The sequence below is a fragment of the Rhynchophorus ferrugineus genome, unplaced genomic scaffold, assembly GCF_030347505.1.
Source record: "Rhynchophorus ferrugineus isolate W39M unplaced genomic scaffold, kcgeb_rfMv2 rfM2, whole genome shotgun sequence".
In the NCBI taxonomy this organism is placed as follows: domain Eukaryota; kingdom Metazoa; phylum Arthropoda; class Insecta; order Coleoptera; family Curculionidae; genus Rhynchophorus; species Rhynchophorus ferrugineus.
The window spans coordinates 90,039,049-90,056,133 of NW_027472581.1; the positions used below are offsets into that span (position 1 = coordinate 90,039,049).

Here is a 17,085-nt window from a genome sequence, read left to right on the forward strand (position 1 = left end):
ACAGTTTACTATCCCTAACTCAAACCGATATCAGCAAGAAACGATTTGGTACTAGCTGGTCATCTTGAAACATGAAAACTTGATCGTCTCTTCTTTGAGTCCCTCGAGTAGCTATGTCGTCAACTGTAAATTATTAATTACTCGAATACAAAAATCAGATTCCAAAGACCAATTCAGATTCTTGTTATCGCTAACATAATTGTTCTGATACAGGGTTGATGCTCACATATATTTAGTATCTTTAAAGCAAATAGAGATCTCAACTATGGACAAACATTAAATCAGAATTAGAAGTAAAACTTTCGGTAAAAACAAACAGTAAATCGCCGACATTTTCCAGAACCGCACATTTAATGCTCGGAAAGTAAATGTGCAAATAATTCGTGGAAGAAATAGAGACAAGAAAAGGCCAAAAACGGGCAGGGTTTTGTCGGAGTTCCAGTGGTAAACAAGTAAATTACGTTATCTCAAACTGATGTATCCTCGGAGAGCTCGCAAATTCACGAAATACCGAGATAGAGAAGGGGTGTACTAATCATAACCGTTTGGCTTTTAAACTGGTAAAAGGTTATGCGGGCATGCATAATTATATTTTCATATTTTAGCTCGGAACGCTCAGATGGGTTCCGGTATTATATTAATACGGAAATACTAGTGGATTTGGAACAAAATAATTAAGTATATAAAACCAAATAAAAATAAATTCCCCCATAATATATTGAACGGCCACTAAAGTTATGAAAACAAACATTAAGTGTGATACTTAAGTGTCCTTGGTGTTTAAATACACACTGTGTATCCGCGACTGTTGTCTCACATGTAATTCTTAATTCTGTAATCTGGATGATATTTTATAAAGGCTACAATCTCAAAATGATCTATCTATACTAGCTGATTTCGTTCCAAATCACATTCCAACTAATATTCGGCATGCTAGTTACGTTGTCGATTGCCAAATTGAATTATCTTTTATAGTTTCCGAGATATAGGTTATCGAAATTTTAGGCTCTGTTTTTAACTTAGGCCAAAATTGTAAAATGGTCCTATGAATTACAGATTCTGCCTAGTAAAGGATCGTTTAACTAAATTTTATTCTAAGGTCTGTATATGTCCTACAGCCAGACTGGATGATGTTAAACCTCTTTGGTTTACGCACTTTACTCTTAAGTCGCACATTTAGTTGATTATCAGTATATTGCGGTGCATTAACATTATTTTAAAACCCTCAATACAAACATTTTGAACTGCACTCATTTTGGGTTTTGGAAGCACATCGTATTGTATTACTTTATTAGAGACATAAAATAGACAATCGATGGCAACTCAACACTTTATTTAGGAACCATTGTTTGATGGCATTATAATTTTAAAGGACTAAGTAGAGACGAAAAAATATGTTAGCCTATTTATTGAATATGCCCAACAATCTGCTCAGTGGACAGTAAATGTAGAAAACCACTTCATTTAGTGATATTTTATGTAAAATAATATCTTAATTAGTCTGTACCATTTTAAATATTACTCTAAAGTCTACATATGTCTTATAATCAGATCGGATGATATTAAACGTTTGAGTTTATGCTTTTCACTATCATGTTATCTATTTCCCAGATTTCAGCACACTGGAATTCACCAACGCTCTTTTAAAGTGCTTAATATAAACGTTTTGAATTACACTCCTTATGGATTCTAATATAAAGGGATAGCGTGTTGTACCACTTTATAAGAGACATAATATGGAGTATTTACCATGCTATGCAACATATTGTTTTGGAGCCGTTGTATGATGACAGTGTTAGAGTTGCTAGTAGTACCCCATAGTTGGATTCCCTATGATCAAATAGGCTTAAGTAGTCTATATTGAGTAAGTTTTTTCGTATAGCAATACCTTGTTATCTAATGATAACTTGAATTTGCGCCTGCTAAGGCAATGCATTATATAGTTTAAGTGCAAGTTGTTTTCATTTAGCAAGTATGTGCTTCTTCCGCGTTAGTCGTCGGCCCAGATACATACCAAGATATATAGCATTCACAGCTTCTACGGATTATGTTCTTCTACGTAGAGTAAATCTTACATAGGTAGATTTTGTTTTATTTGCTTTAATATGCCATGTTTTCAGCCACATTTGTGTATGAATGTGTGTTTGGAGGTTCTTTGACGCTGTTATTGGATCCTCGTGAGATGCTAAGTTGACTGTGCTATCTACATATATTGCCAGTAGTGCTGTTTGCGGTCGGTAGATCGTCATACTGAAATGTCGGTCTGTGAGATCAAACTTTATTAACAGGGAAATGTGGATGCCCAGGAATGTAGCTGACGGGCTTGTTTTGTTTAAAGTTTTATAGTTTATATGCCTGTATTTCTTTGAAAAAGTATTATACATATATAGTAACATTCAATTACAATTATCCATGTTTCAAGACAATTAATGGAACTGAAATGAAATTACTAAACTCAAAATAGTATCAAACTTCTATTAATAGATACTTCTAATAGATTATGTTGTTCAAATTTTTTAATATACCTTTCATCTTCGCAAAATAACTTAAAATCATGTCAATAATGTAATAAAATATTATTAATATTTATTAAAACAAAACAAAGTTTTTGTCAAATATGATATAGTTTTTATCGATATATTTTCTGTACATTTGTCATCATTAATGTGCTCTAAATGTAAGTTATATGTTTGAATTGTTGTGCTCTAACTTAGTGTTTTATTTCATCTAGTAGTACTGATATACTTTGCATACTCCAGATATGCATAATATTCTCTGCATGTTTGCAACAATATCAGTACCTATTCTTTACATATTCTTAAACATACATGCTTAGATATCATATTTTTAATGACACTAACCAATTACATTTCACATTATTTGGCATTATGTGAGCTTCGATTGGTAAGTTTATAATAATTTTTGTAGTTTAGTTATGTTAAAGTAGCAACCATGGTAATTTTTAAGCATGACACTTCAAAGAAAACGAAGATGACTTATAAATAATTCTGCAAACAGGTCTATGGTTACAGATATAACAACTTATCTAGAGAAAATAATGAAAACTGAAATATTTTCCATCAGCATTAAAAAAAACGATAAGTCATTCAAAATATTACCAATACCACCTGACCACCCTCAATTCTCACAGCAGAAATGGGATTCAACATGGTTACTTGAGTGTTGATTGGTAGAAGAGAGCTAAGAAAATGATTAAAGAAATCAACCCTACTAATTTAAGACAATTGTGATCCATTGTCCAGCGTTTAATCCTAAATATTGACGAAGCTGATGAATGATGTAACAGAAGCAATTAATCAATTTCTTTATCAGTAAGGAGACGGAAAATATGTGTTTGACTGAGAAACTGTAAATACTATCTGTTCATATTTTTAAAATATTCCAAAATATAGAAATTTCTAATGAAACTGATTTTAAGAAAATCGTGAGTCTTGAAATTAAACTATATTTTAATTAAGAAAAATACTAGAATGTTTTTTTATACTAAATTTTCAAATTTCACTTTGGAAGACAAATGTATGTATAGCGCAAATAAAATGTATAGGCATTTAGAAACGTTTTCTATTGTATGAAGTGGGGTAAAAGTCCCGCTACTATCGACGCAATTTCCGCTGAGTGGCAATAATGGAACGATTATTGTCAATAAATATTGTCACTAGTTATACTCTTTCTTGTGGAATATATTTATCCGTAATAAAATTTGGATGTCCGCATAACACCATGGTTAAAGTGAAACAAAGTTAAACGTCACATAACCCAGATGACACGCAATCAAAATGGTAGCGGGACTTTTGTCCCACATTATATATTGTATAGTTATAATTATTTCAGTTGTTTCCTTTGATAAAATTATTTCTTAAATTAATTAATTCTAAAAATAATAATCTTAATAATACTAGAGATAAAATTGGAAATAATAGACCTTTGTTGATATTGCTATTATCAGAACGAGTAGTTTTGAATGCACTTTTATGAAATTGAGAACGTGAATTCTAACTTGATAATCACATATTTCATAGCCGAGCATGTTTTGAATAAATAATATATAAATATATGTAATAAATGTACAGATTATAAAATAAGATAAATAATTAAGAACTTATTGTTTAATTTTAATTTATATAATTTCGCTTTCTTTCATTTAAATGCAAAAGTGACTAACGAACTAGGTTGAAACTGTCCTATTCAATTATGTTTTACAAGTTTTTGTGTACGGAATGAGGTCCCTTTTTTACAACGTTCTCAAGGGAGTCCGCCATTTCGGAGTTAATGTTAACGAATTTAGTTTAAAATGACAACAGCATTTTTGAAACGTAATTTTTTGGAATGATACTGCCAAAAATGGGTTTAATAAACTAATTGCGGACAGTATAATGTCTTTTTATGGCCAAGATATAAAAAATATCAAGCTTAATTAAAGTTTATTATATTATGTGGTAAAATCAAATTTCAAGAATTGTAATCTAATTTATTTATTTAACAGACTATTTAACTTAAATTTGTATTATTTATCGTTATTTATTTAAACTCCACATCATTTAACTTAAAATCAATTATAATATCAACTAAAATTGAAGTCACCCCTGCTGCATATTTATAATCGAAGTGCTTAACACAAACATTTTGAATTACAGTCATTATGGATTCTAATCTAAAGGGATAGCGTGTTGTACCACTTCGTTAGAGACGTAACACAGACAGACATATTCACACATAGACAGAGAGACATTAAACATATTCTTTTGGAGCTGTTATATAATGCCAATGTTAAAGTTGCTAGTACCCCATAGTTAGAACTTGCATATGCACTCGATAAACCAATACGTATTTGCTTAGTTTACCTTAGGCATCGATGCAGACGCATGCTAAGGTACTTAGTACCCTGTGTTTGGGAATGGAGTTATATAAGGCAACACCAGGCAGTTGTGAAATGTACAAACTGAGAATTATATCATATATATTTCTATTTAGTCAGTACTATTACATTAATAGGTTCAAAATAATCGCAGAGGACAGAATGCCCAGACGATCAATTTGGCTTTCGTAATAAACAATAGAACAATAGAACAAATACACAGATTAGACAACCAAATTAACAAAACCTTAAACGATAAAAAATATTGCTCCGCTGCAATTTTCGATATTCCTCAGGCCTTCGACAAGGTGTGGCACACTGGACTGCATACTAAATTGAAAAAGCTTTTGCCCCATACGCACTTTCAACTGTGAAAAACATACCTCACAGACAAACATTTTATTGTCAAACTGTGTGATAAATACACTGACCTACGCCTAATACATTCGGGTGTTCCGCAGGGCAGTGTTCTTGTGATGGCCCATTGTTATACTTATTGTATTCAGCTGACCTACCGACCTCAAGAAACACTACTGTTGCAATATATGCTGGCGATACAGTGGTTTTATCACACAAAATCTACCCATGCGACATTAAGCCTTTGTAGAAGAACATGTCTCTAAGTAAAATTCAGTAATCATGTTCATGAAGTTCTTCCGCAAGCAGACAACGTTAAACATCAGTGAATGTATTTTGATCGACGTTTAGCATGGAAAAATATATAGTGACAAAACGCAAACAGCTTGAGGTTAAACTAAACCAAATGTACTGGCTGATAGAGCGTATATCTAAATTATCAATAGATAACAAGGTTTTGCTGTATAAGTTAATACTTAGGCCCATTTGGACCTAAGGTATTGAACTGTGGGCTACTACTAGTAAATCTAACATATCTGTCTATCCTCCGGAGGTTCCAGAATAAAGTGTTGCGGGTCATTGCCGATGCCCCATATTACGTGTCCAATAAATTGATTCAGCGCGATATCCCCTTAGAAGTTATAACGAGTGTAATTCGAAGTGTTAGTACGAAGTAACCTGAAAGACTATTAATGTAGCACAATGCACTCGTCAAACAGTTAAATGTGCGCGATGACAGTGTAGTGCATAGGCTCAAACGCAAACTATCATACGAACTAATTAAGAATTATTACTGAAGTGACCTTTTACATGTCAGGATGGTTATATTATATAACAGAAATCATATAATAATACTTATTTCCTACGGGCAGACGTTCTAGGATATCCTAGGAGATTCATAAAAAAAAGTTAGGATCTATTGGAACATAAGTGATTATTTTACAAGACTAGCCATCATCAGAAATATATGGACTGATGTACGAACAACATATATGCTCGTAAAGATATTTCTCTGATATTATAATACATATAGCCAATCCTCCAAGTTTTCCGAAGTTCTGTTAACTTATCGTATACGCCGGCAAAATTTGCTTGTGCTTTTTGATAACCTAATTTTCCGCGGCTGCTCCGGCCGTAATATATGAATGTATGGATAAAAGTAGAACGTGATAACGTAGCGAAAGCTGCGAATCAGATAACACCCTGAATATGAATTGTTTTATTTATCGTGCGGATGGTCATACAATTTGAAAAACGGACAAAGCGCCATTTTAAATCAGCATAATTGTTTTGTTAAGTCGAACGCTGGATCTATCTTTACGCTTGTAGATATTTTGTACAAAATAGTTTCAATAAAAGCAAATGTTAACGTTATAAAGCTACACTCAGTAGTTTTATTTAGCGTTGGGAACTATTTTGAATTTTGAATTTTGGCCTTTTCTTGTCTCTATTTCTTCCACACATTACTACTTGAACATTTACTTTTCGACTATACGTTTCGACTATAAGGATACGTTTCCAGAAAATGTTGGTGGTATATTTTTATTTTTAAAAATAAATCCTTCAAATCTTTTTCTAGCTTGCTATATTATACATTATTTAACTTTTTTTACTATTGAATTGGATACTATTTTTTATTTGTAGAATGTCTATTATTATAAGGGTTTAGCTCTTAAAAGCTTGTAGCAATTGTAGAGCCAATACCTTTCAACTAGTGTCACAATTGCCATTTATTTTAAAAGAAGATAAAAATATTAGAATATTTCTTTCTTCATATGTAGATTCTTTAAATAACTTAACGTATCTAGTATATATAGTTTATATTCAAATATAATTGCCGTATCCAAAATGGCCATAAATAATTTTAAATATAAATAAATTAACATATGGATATATAAAGAAATATTCATACAAACATAATATATATTATATTCTGATAGGTTGTTTTCAATCGATGTACGTATATTGAGTTTTAATTACATCTTGATTTCAGATCAGAACAATAATTACATCAATTTATTAAAACTAAAACAAATATCTAAATACGAAACTGGTGCACGTTTTAGAAATGAGTTTTGAATCACATAAATATTATACGAATATTACGAACTTACATGTCTGACAGGGCCAGTGTTTGCCTTGTCACCAATAAAATAGCAGCAGCACGAACAAGCATCCAAGGCTGACCCATATTAGGACATCTGAAACAAATTATATGATGATAGCAATTGCAACAGAAAATATTTCTGAATGTATATGTATATGTATATTATGTTCGGTACCATTGTTTTACAATGTAGTTAGTAACACATTTAAATTACATTAAAAAATATTTGGTATACGTATATATTGTGTTGTTTTGCGACTGTTTCCACTGTTTTCAGTCGATAGTTCCCAATGCTATATATATATATATATATATATATATATATATATATAACGAGAGCAGAAATATTCGGGAATTTATGTTATTTCTGTAACATTTGCGAAAAAATTTCATTAAAAAATATCGTTATTCTTATACGCTGCGAATGCGGAAAAAAAAGAGGAAATAAAAAATGTGTAAAAGCAAGACCATTCTGGGCGTGAAATGAGCAAATTACGTTATCCAAAGAGAGTTGTTTCCACTAAAAGCTTTATAAGATATATGTTGTTGTATTGAGTTACCCACCAGCACGCATAAAATAATCATCATATATTTTCAGCGTTAAATGGAAAAAATGGTTTTAATTTACTTTCTCGGACATATCCCTTAAAGCAGTCTAATTTTATTACCATATATAGGATGTACAAATAAGTTTCGGCGGTTTTTATTCTGTAAATATGAAAGTTTACTCGGATAAATTGGTACAATTGAATATTTGTATTTTATTAGTAGAGGGATGCCGAAAAATATCTATATTATTATTATTTTTTTATTCTATATTATATAATATATATTTTATTATTATTATATATATATTTTTTCTGAAAATATTGATATTTTTGGCCAATATTTTTCGATACTTTTTAAACATAAATGCAATATTATTTTTAATAAACCTTTAACATTGAAATTAAAATAATAAATTAAATTATAAATATCACTACACTTGAAATGGAATGGAACATTTATAATAAAATTAGTATATATATATATATATATATATATATATATATATATATATATATATATATATTTCACTATTTTAAATTTTTTTTCTCAGATTTATCGATATATCGATATTTTTTCGGTGACCAAGACCCCTATATGCTCAGCATTAGTCAAAAGGCATGTCAATATTTCCCCCTATAGTCAAATGCTTCCCGTAATTGACCTATATTTTCCCGATCCTATATTTGATTACAAAAAATATAAAGTGTAAATCGAGAGAAATCAACATAAAGAAGAAATAAATGTCCAAATTATATGGCAAGTATCAAACATAATAATATAGCAGCTATATAAATAAACTAGTTGATTCAGTAAAAAAAAATAAATAAAATTTTATCAATCTCAATATATAGTCACCAAGTCTGAAAGCTATTAAGTGTGAGCATCATGATAACGAAATTCAGTTCACAATGTTGTAAACTGTTGGTTTAATAAGTTTATATACCTTCTTTGACAAGCTTCACACAATTCCTTTCGTCTTGCTCAGCTTGGATTATAACAGTATAGTTTAAAGCTAAAATGAACTTGGAATGAATAACTTGGAAGATTTTCTGGACTCTTCTACGTACGACAAGTAAAAGAGGATAATTTGTTTTAATATGGTTCAATAGCATTCCATTTTTAATGTTTTGTAGGCTTCTCACCACAGCAAAAGTTACAGCTCATCTAATTTGCTGGAATATTGATATAAGTTTTTTTTGATCAGAAAAATTTAACCGAGAATATCTGCAATATCTTCAAGAGAACCGATATAATATGCAGTGACACATAATCATGACAGACATAATCTTTAAATTTATACTACCACCAAAAAGGACACTGTAATATTAGAGTTTTGCCTTTTTCATTATTAACAAGATTAATTTATATTTTGCTCTTCTAAGGATAAATATTTCTATAACATTAGCAAATAGTCTTACTTTAATATATCTGTCGATCAATATTCCTTTAAATTTATTAATGGTGCTTTCAAATCTGATATAATTCGATATGAGACCGTAGAATCCTATTTACAATTTCGGGCAATTACTTTAATTAGTTACGTTTAACGGTTATTCCCATTTAGGCATAGGCTCAATTTCATCTGAAATTGTCCGCAATAACTGGAAGCACTTCAAATAGTTGCTTTTAAACAAATTAAATGTTCAGTTCATTGACTTTTTATTGAAGTAGTATGGTTTGTAGGGATTGGCCATCTTTGTAGATTAATAGACATTGATTAGAAATAATTCTATATTCGAATGTGAAGTTGTTCTTGTTGGATTTAGTTAAAACAGATTTCATTGTTAGGGTCGATTTTTTTAAATATAGATGTCTATGAATATCTCCAAAATATTATGTTATAGAATCTTTTTTTCACCATAACATATTAATCTGATTTCACTCTATTTTGTATTGTTTTATTAGTATTTTATTATATTGTAGTCTACAAAGAAAAAATCGTCTACTCAGCTAACAATATACTTGGGTGTCGTGCAAGTCCATAAAATATTACCGAAGTAATACGCTGAGGTCTTAAAGTTATACATTACTGCAAGTATGTTCAGAGTTAAATAAGAGGAAGCTTACTAATCTAAGGTGTACGAAAAGGCAGTGTTTTGGGTCTGGTTCTTTGATTATTCTGTACATGTGGTACAAAGAAAAATTTGAAATAAATAGAAAATATTCCTATGGCTATATTTTCTGATGATACCACCATATTTTCTATTTCAGATAATATAACACTAAAGTGCTGCACTTCTTGGACAACACTGAAGAGAACCAAATCGTGTGACCTCTTATAGTTGTATAGTCAAATTTTCTAACAGGTTAATTGGCATTGAGTTAATTAGTATTAAGACATTGAAAAGTGTTACTAACATTTATTTTATTTTGTTGGGTAAGTACCTGTAAGTTAAGAAATTATTTGTTTATACCATTCGTGGTAGAAGAATCTGTACACTGGGAAATGTTTCTGTATTTATTTTATTGTTTAGCACATGGAGATACGGTATTGAAAGTTCAAATTTTTTAAAATTAGGTTGTTATATATTGAAACTGAAACTTCTATATAAAGTACCTAAATATTGTAGTTAAGCACTGCTCATTAACATTTTGAAATAAAATACGTTGTACAAGTTCCAAATATTTGCTCATTATAAAAATACTTTTACATTTGTTTTAATACTTGTCCAAAAGTGCAGTGAACTAACATCATCACGATGTCGATTGTATTGCGTATAGCAATTTGTACATTCATTTCCAGAGTACCTTTTTTGAGAAACAGGCTTGAAAAAAATACACTGTAAATCATTGCGAATTATACAAAACAATAATTGTTATAATGAACATGCTGGTTGAGCTATGAGAGATGTACAACGATAAAGAGTCAGGACTTGAGGAAAAAACAATTGTTTATAATAATACCTTTACGATCTAGATGAACTCCTTCAGACAGACAGAAGATGATATTGATAAATAGCAGAAACGTGAACAAGTATTAAATAACTTAGGAATTAACAGTTTAGTCATTGGTTTGCACAGTGACTCAGAAAGTGACAGTGATGAAACTTTGCGGATGTAGATTTATGCTGATAATAACCAAGACAGAGCGGAAACAACTAACAAGGAGAAATAAACTGATATCAAAATGGCTTGACAAGGAAATATGAGATGCAGCAGAAACACAACAATGAAGGAAATAATATCTATAATAATATATTTTTATATATTTTAAGCTCTTCATTTTACCAACGAGGGTTTATCTCGACTGGACCTACAGTTTAACGTGGGCTCAGAACTACGGTCCTCGGCATTAAGCCTACCAACTGCCGTGACTGGGATCATTTTTCTTTGTCGTATTTTACACACTTACCTAGGACAATCACAAACATAAATTTACGACCATGCCCCAGCAGGATTCGAACCCACGTCTATTGAAGCAGCAGTAGGGACGTCCTGTCGCTTTTACCATTGTCAACCAAGCCGGTACATTAGAATTTTGTTGGTAAAAAGGATAAAATAAACTAAAAGTCAAAGTTTATGCCACCAAATTACGACTCTGTGACGTCATTCATCTTGATGACGTCAAGTGACTGTCATTTACGACGGACTATGTATTGAATTAAAAATATAATTAAAGGTGTAAGCGCTATTATTAAAATGGCCCGGCCCTTATTAAAACGCTTATTGCTTAATGAGATATACCTAAATGCGCTTAACATGTTTAAACATACTCCAGATATTAACGTAGATGGTTCAAATTGAAACAAAAAAATGACATAATTTTATATAAAGGTCAGATTAATGCCGCTTATATAAATATTTACCGTAGTATCGATTCGTGTGCAACCAATTCGCCTTTCATAGTATACGCACTCCTAAAAGCACCAAGACAAGCAACATTTATAATACGGAAGTTTTTTCCACCGTAACACTAAGACAAAGAAAGCGGAAAGCTGACAAGGGCGATTTAACAATTGATAATGTAAAAGGGTCACGTCATATTCGTTTTATTGTAGACGTGCGGATTAAGTAACGATATTACCGACGTTGTGGCGACCATACGAAGATCTTTGTTACCGCAATTGATGTGCGCATGGCTTTAGTTATATTCGTAGTTTTCTGTAAGCGTTTAAAATGTACTAGCGACCCGCCCCGGTTTCGCACGGGTGCAATGCTGATACTAAATTAAATACACTACAGAAAAAATATGAACGTTGTATATAAAAACATAGCGGCCCGCTCCGACTTTGCACGGGCATAAAATATATATGCCTATGTCACTCAATGAAAACATGATTAAAATCGATCCAGTATCTTTGGAATATCTAAATTCATACAATTTTTATTACATTACACATTTTTAAACGCAAATTTTAAATTTGTAATATCTGCGAAAATATTTGTTTAATTTACATGCTGTAAGGAACCATATTGATCTATATTAATTGCACACTGTATTTAAGGTATTTAATTCGATAAGGATTAATGCCGTATTGCTTAAAATAGCTTCGTAAATAAGCCATTTTCTCACGTAAAAAGTAAACAATAAAAATGGTTAATGTGGGTTATCCCTAAAAGATAAACATATACCATCGCGGACTTTTTTGTAGACCTTTTTATGGTGTACAATACTGTAGTACATTAATTTGATCTAACTCGTAGGGTTAGGCAGCGTTTTTGCTAATTGCTAAATAAGCCTAAAAAATAGGTTAATTTACGACATCACGTTAGAAACCTCTAAAATTAGCAATGTTGCCTTAGTATATTATGCATGTATTATACATACAAACCTTCCTCTTGAATCACTCTATCTATTGAAAAAAACCGCATCAAAATCCGTTGCGTAGTTTTAAAGATTTAAGCGCACATAGGGATATAGGGACAGAAAAGGCGACTTTGTTTTATACTATGTAGTGATGTAAAACCGAGTTTAATTTGTTTATATTTTATCGATATCTTTTTCCTAAAATATAGACACAGACATGTAGTATTCAACGAAATCATATATAGTTCCGTATGTTAATGGTAACTAGAATTCCATTTCGTAGTTCGATATTTTAGACCTTTTAATTTTTGTGTCGTTCCAAGTGTTATATGGTTTGTCACCGTTGCGAGCATTTATTAATAGAAATAATTACCATGAATGGCAATATTGTTGATATTTCTGCGGGGGTTGCATTTGTCAGATGTGATCAGGTTCTAAGGATGTTAGAACTTCATAAAAGTTCATTTCTAAAGACGAGAGGGCCGGAGTCATTACGTTCGTATCGTCCAGTTTATTTTATTGTGTTTTGTGTTGTCCAAGCTGAGTTTCATCAAATGGTGATTTTGTTCACAGAGTATTCCTGTTTTCTCTTTTTATTTATCTTTTATTATTTATTAAATGCGAATTTATTATGTTCTAATTATTATTTTATATTTATTAGCGTTCATTTCTCTTATTCTAATTATTATCTTCCATTTATTATTGTTCGTTTACAATTTTATACTTATCATTTTATACTTATTATTCTCTATTCATTATGCTTTATTTTTTATTTATTTATCCATCCATCGTAATATATTTTATTCTATTTTATGTTTTTTTTATTCTATTTTTTATGTTTATGTTTCGTTGAAACTAAGGCCTATTTTGAAGCAAAGGACAAATCGTACTACAAAAATGGTATCGAAAAGTTAGAGGGTCGCTATAATCAATGTATCACCATTGAAGGGAATTATGTTGAATAAAAAAAACTAATTTTGTTAAAAAAATGTGTTTTACTATGGTAGGCCGGAGACTTTTCAATTCATTTGTTATATTAATTCAATTTTTAAATCATATATTTAACATATATAGATTTCTGAATGGAGTCTACAACTATAAATGAAATCAATTAATTAATTAGGATTAGAAAGAGTAAGATGATTGGAGAATTTATTGATAAAAGTATGAAAAGTACACGTAAGTAACATGGCGTCAACGTATAATACTGATTTTGCAACCGATTAGAAAATTTCCATAATCTGTAATTATAACAAAAGGTGGTTATTTATAAAGGATCAATAATAACTAAAATAAACAGTTAACAATAGTGTACATATGTTTGAACACTTTCATTATTTCCTCTGTGATATTCAAAGTCATTTGCTGCTGTTATGATAACGATGATGATTAAATATATAAACACGGTATGTTAACTGAGATACCACAAAAGTTAATATATGTAAAAACGTTTAAATTTTAGGAAATTCGGACAGGTGTGTTAATTTAATAAAACAAGATTAAAATTTTTATAATTTGTTCCTTATTATTCTGATAGAAATAAGCAGATTTACATCATGACGCAATAAGTATGTTTCACCGAAGAAATGACTTTTTTGAGTACATTGCTCTCTGAAGACGGGACTTCAATTTAGTTGTTGCAAATAAATCAGAAGGCCTGCATTTGCACTTTAAACAAATTGTATACAAAATAAACGAATAATATAAGTTGACTGAATATGCAAAATAATTATTAGGATTATGATAATTATTCTTGCATCATTAAGCTTCCGGATATGATGTTTTATAATTATAATAGTATATTATTATTCGAAACTAAATTATCTGATCTAAAAATAAAAGAAATATAAGTAACGTTGTTGGGGTTTCAAAATATGTAGCAGAAAATATAAAGATAGATGTCGGTAGGATTAAGAATTCGACAAAATATCCTGAAATTTCGGTCACATTCTCGCAGTTTGTCAATAAAATCCCCTCCGAAGGAATGCCCGGTCATGTATTACCCAATTAACACTAGCCAAACTAAGATAAAGTGATGTCTCGTTAGACTTGTACTTACTGTTTCTCTAATAATGTCCGTATAGCTCAATAAAGTATTATTTATTTTATATACACATAATGTTTTTAACAATGAGTGAATTAATTAATTAAATTTAATGATATTATATATATATATATATATATATATATATATATTTATACATTTATTAAAAATAAATATCTTATTGAATCATTGAGTTAATTTCTTATAATTGGTTATCAAGTTGGGTTGAATTATCTTGTGAAAGTTAACTGCTAAAACCGGATAAAGAACAGTAAATGAAATTGGCTGTTGTTTCCTATAAAACCAAATTAATTTGGTACGTAATAATATATGCTGTAAACGTAATTAAATGAGTAACGATTTGGGCAGCTTTGGTAGCAGAATATATTATTTTCTGTGTTAATATATGAACGACTATATAAATAATAGTAATAATAGACCCACATCTTTTTAGTTACAAATTGAGGATGTAATTATTGAAATATTTGGAGTGATTTTTAAATTTTTTTTGATAAAATTTGGTTAGTTAAAAAACTTAGTAACAAAAAAGTTTATTTTCAATATTTAAAAAAGCTTGTTCTCTGTTATCGGTCTCTGTCAGTGTAAGCAGATATCTAAATAAAAAAAGAAAGCTATGTTTACGTAATTTTATACTACTCCTTTACAGATCAAAAGCGTATAATTCTAGAGCCAAATAGCCAATATGTTAAAAGAAAATTTCCATAGATTGCAGGAGCTTTTCTTAGTTTTTATTAATCCTGACTTTATCGTATTAAATTTGTCCTATTGTGTTACGTATAATATATTAATATATATATATATATATATATATATATATATATTGTCTATTCACATTTCACATTATCTTGCTTTATATGATTTGTTTCTGTGCTTAATTGAGTCGTTTGTTTAATAATTTAAAATTTCAATCTTATATCTCTTGTTGGTAAAGGTTTTCCATTTTTATTTCACACTATTTGTTATATATCTTCTTCAGTTTTTTAAATTTCTATGAATATAGGAATTTAATGAACTAACTAGTGGGATATTCTGAGTTAATATGTTGCCCAATTGTAAGATTTAAAGTCTTAAGGTCTGTAAATATTAAAGATATTTATTTCAATTCAGTAACACAGTGTGTCTAGAATATCTTTTCGTAGTTTCAGGCCTATCAAAGTAAACATTTAGGGGACAGATACTTTGAAAATTCCTTTTAATACATAACAAACTGGCTAAATTGACCAAAAACAACAAAATATTACTGTTGAGGCTAGGTGACACTATTTATAGAAAATGAACACACCAAATTTAGAGAATTTTCTACATTTCCTCGGGTATTTTTCAGTCAAAAGTAAAACAAATATCAATTAGAAGACAATACTTACATATCTTAATATCCTTGCCGTAAAAAAGAATCACTTTAGCCTATCACTTCTACACCTAAAATGAATTATATATCACATTTCAATAAAAGCATTTTGCTTGAAACGCTAATAATTTTTGTCAACTTGTGTGTGTTTGTCTATTCAATATCGCTTTATTTATGCCACAAACATTGAAAAAAGTACTCTAAATATTTGCGTTATGTTAAAAACGCTTGCTAACATCATAATTGAATAAGTTATTTTTTTAGCGGATAGTTTTTAGTACGAATTAGGTGGTCGACACGAACTAACACTAAGGAAATAAAATATTATGGAAGCATGAAAAAGTAATCCACGAATTTTTAAAATTATATGCTGTTGCAGAATATAATTTAAAAAAAATGTTAAAATATAGTAAGGGCTAAAAATCCTGTTGAATTCCTTCCATCTGTCAACATGGAATATTATTTAAGTGTTGTGGGTCATTTTTCTGAAGATATTCGTCTCAAAAACCCGGAATTATACATCAATTTCACACACCGGCATTGGGCATTTTGAGACTTTTTTTATATCATTCCATATGGTCTTTAGAAGACTATTCTAGAAATTGAATTGGGCTAAAAATTGTTTCGATGACTGAAATAGTGTAAAGATGATTATTTCGAGTGGGGCAGACTAAATTTCGAAAAACAAATAACTGGTTTTCGGTTAATTTACACAATATTATTGTTTTTTGATTATAGTAACATGTTTAAACACAACCTGTGTTGTTTTATTGATATTGTTATGAATGAATTCGGGTTTCTAATAGGTTAGGAAAAAGGAATGCAGTTTTTTAAAATACGGTACATCAGATGTGCTTATATTTGGAACACGGTGAAAGGTTGTTAAACTGTTATTATTAATTATTTATTTATATATTATAGACCCATCAGCCTCCGGGACTATTTAGGGTCTATTTTGCAGATATACAATATAAAAAACATTTACAGTGTCAGTTATCAGTTAAAGTATACAATGTTATTACAAGTATGTTGCGAG

General features: G+C 30.0%; 1 protein-coding gene across 25 annotated transcripts in view; it reads right to left on the reverse strand.

The window, feature by feature from the left end:
- pHCl-1 (pH-sensitive chloride channel 1) overlaps positions 1-17,085 on the reverse strand; it is a 210,879-nt gene that overhangs the window by 77,789 nt on the left and 116,005 nt on the right. For all 25 annotated transcript variants that reach the window (XM_076396928.1, XM_076396920.1, XM_076396917.1 and 22 more), the window contains exon 3: positions 7,348-7,434. In XM_076396928.1, the coding sequence (XP_076253043.1) occupies positions 7,348-7,424 (77 nt within the window). In that variant the 5' untranslated portion in view covers positions 7,425-7,434. The remainder of the gene's footprint in view (positions 1-7,347; positions 7,435-17,085) is intronic.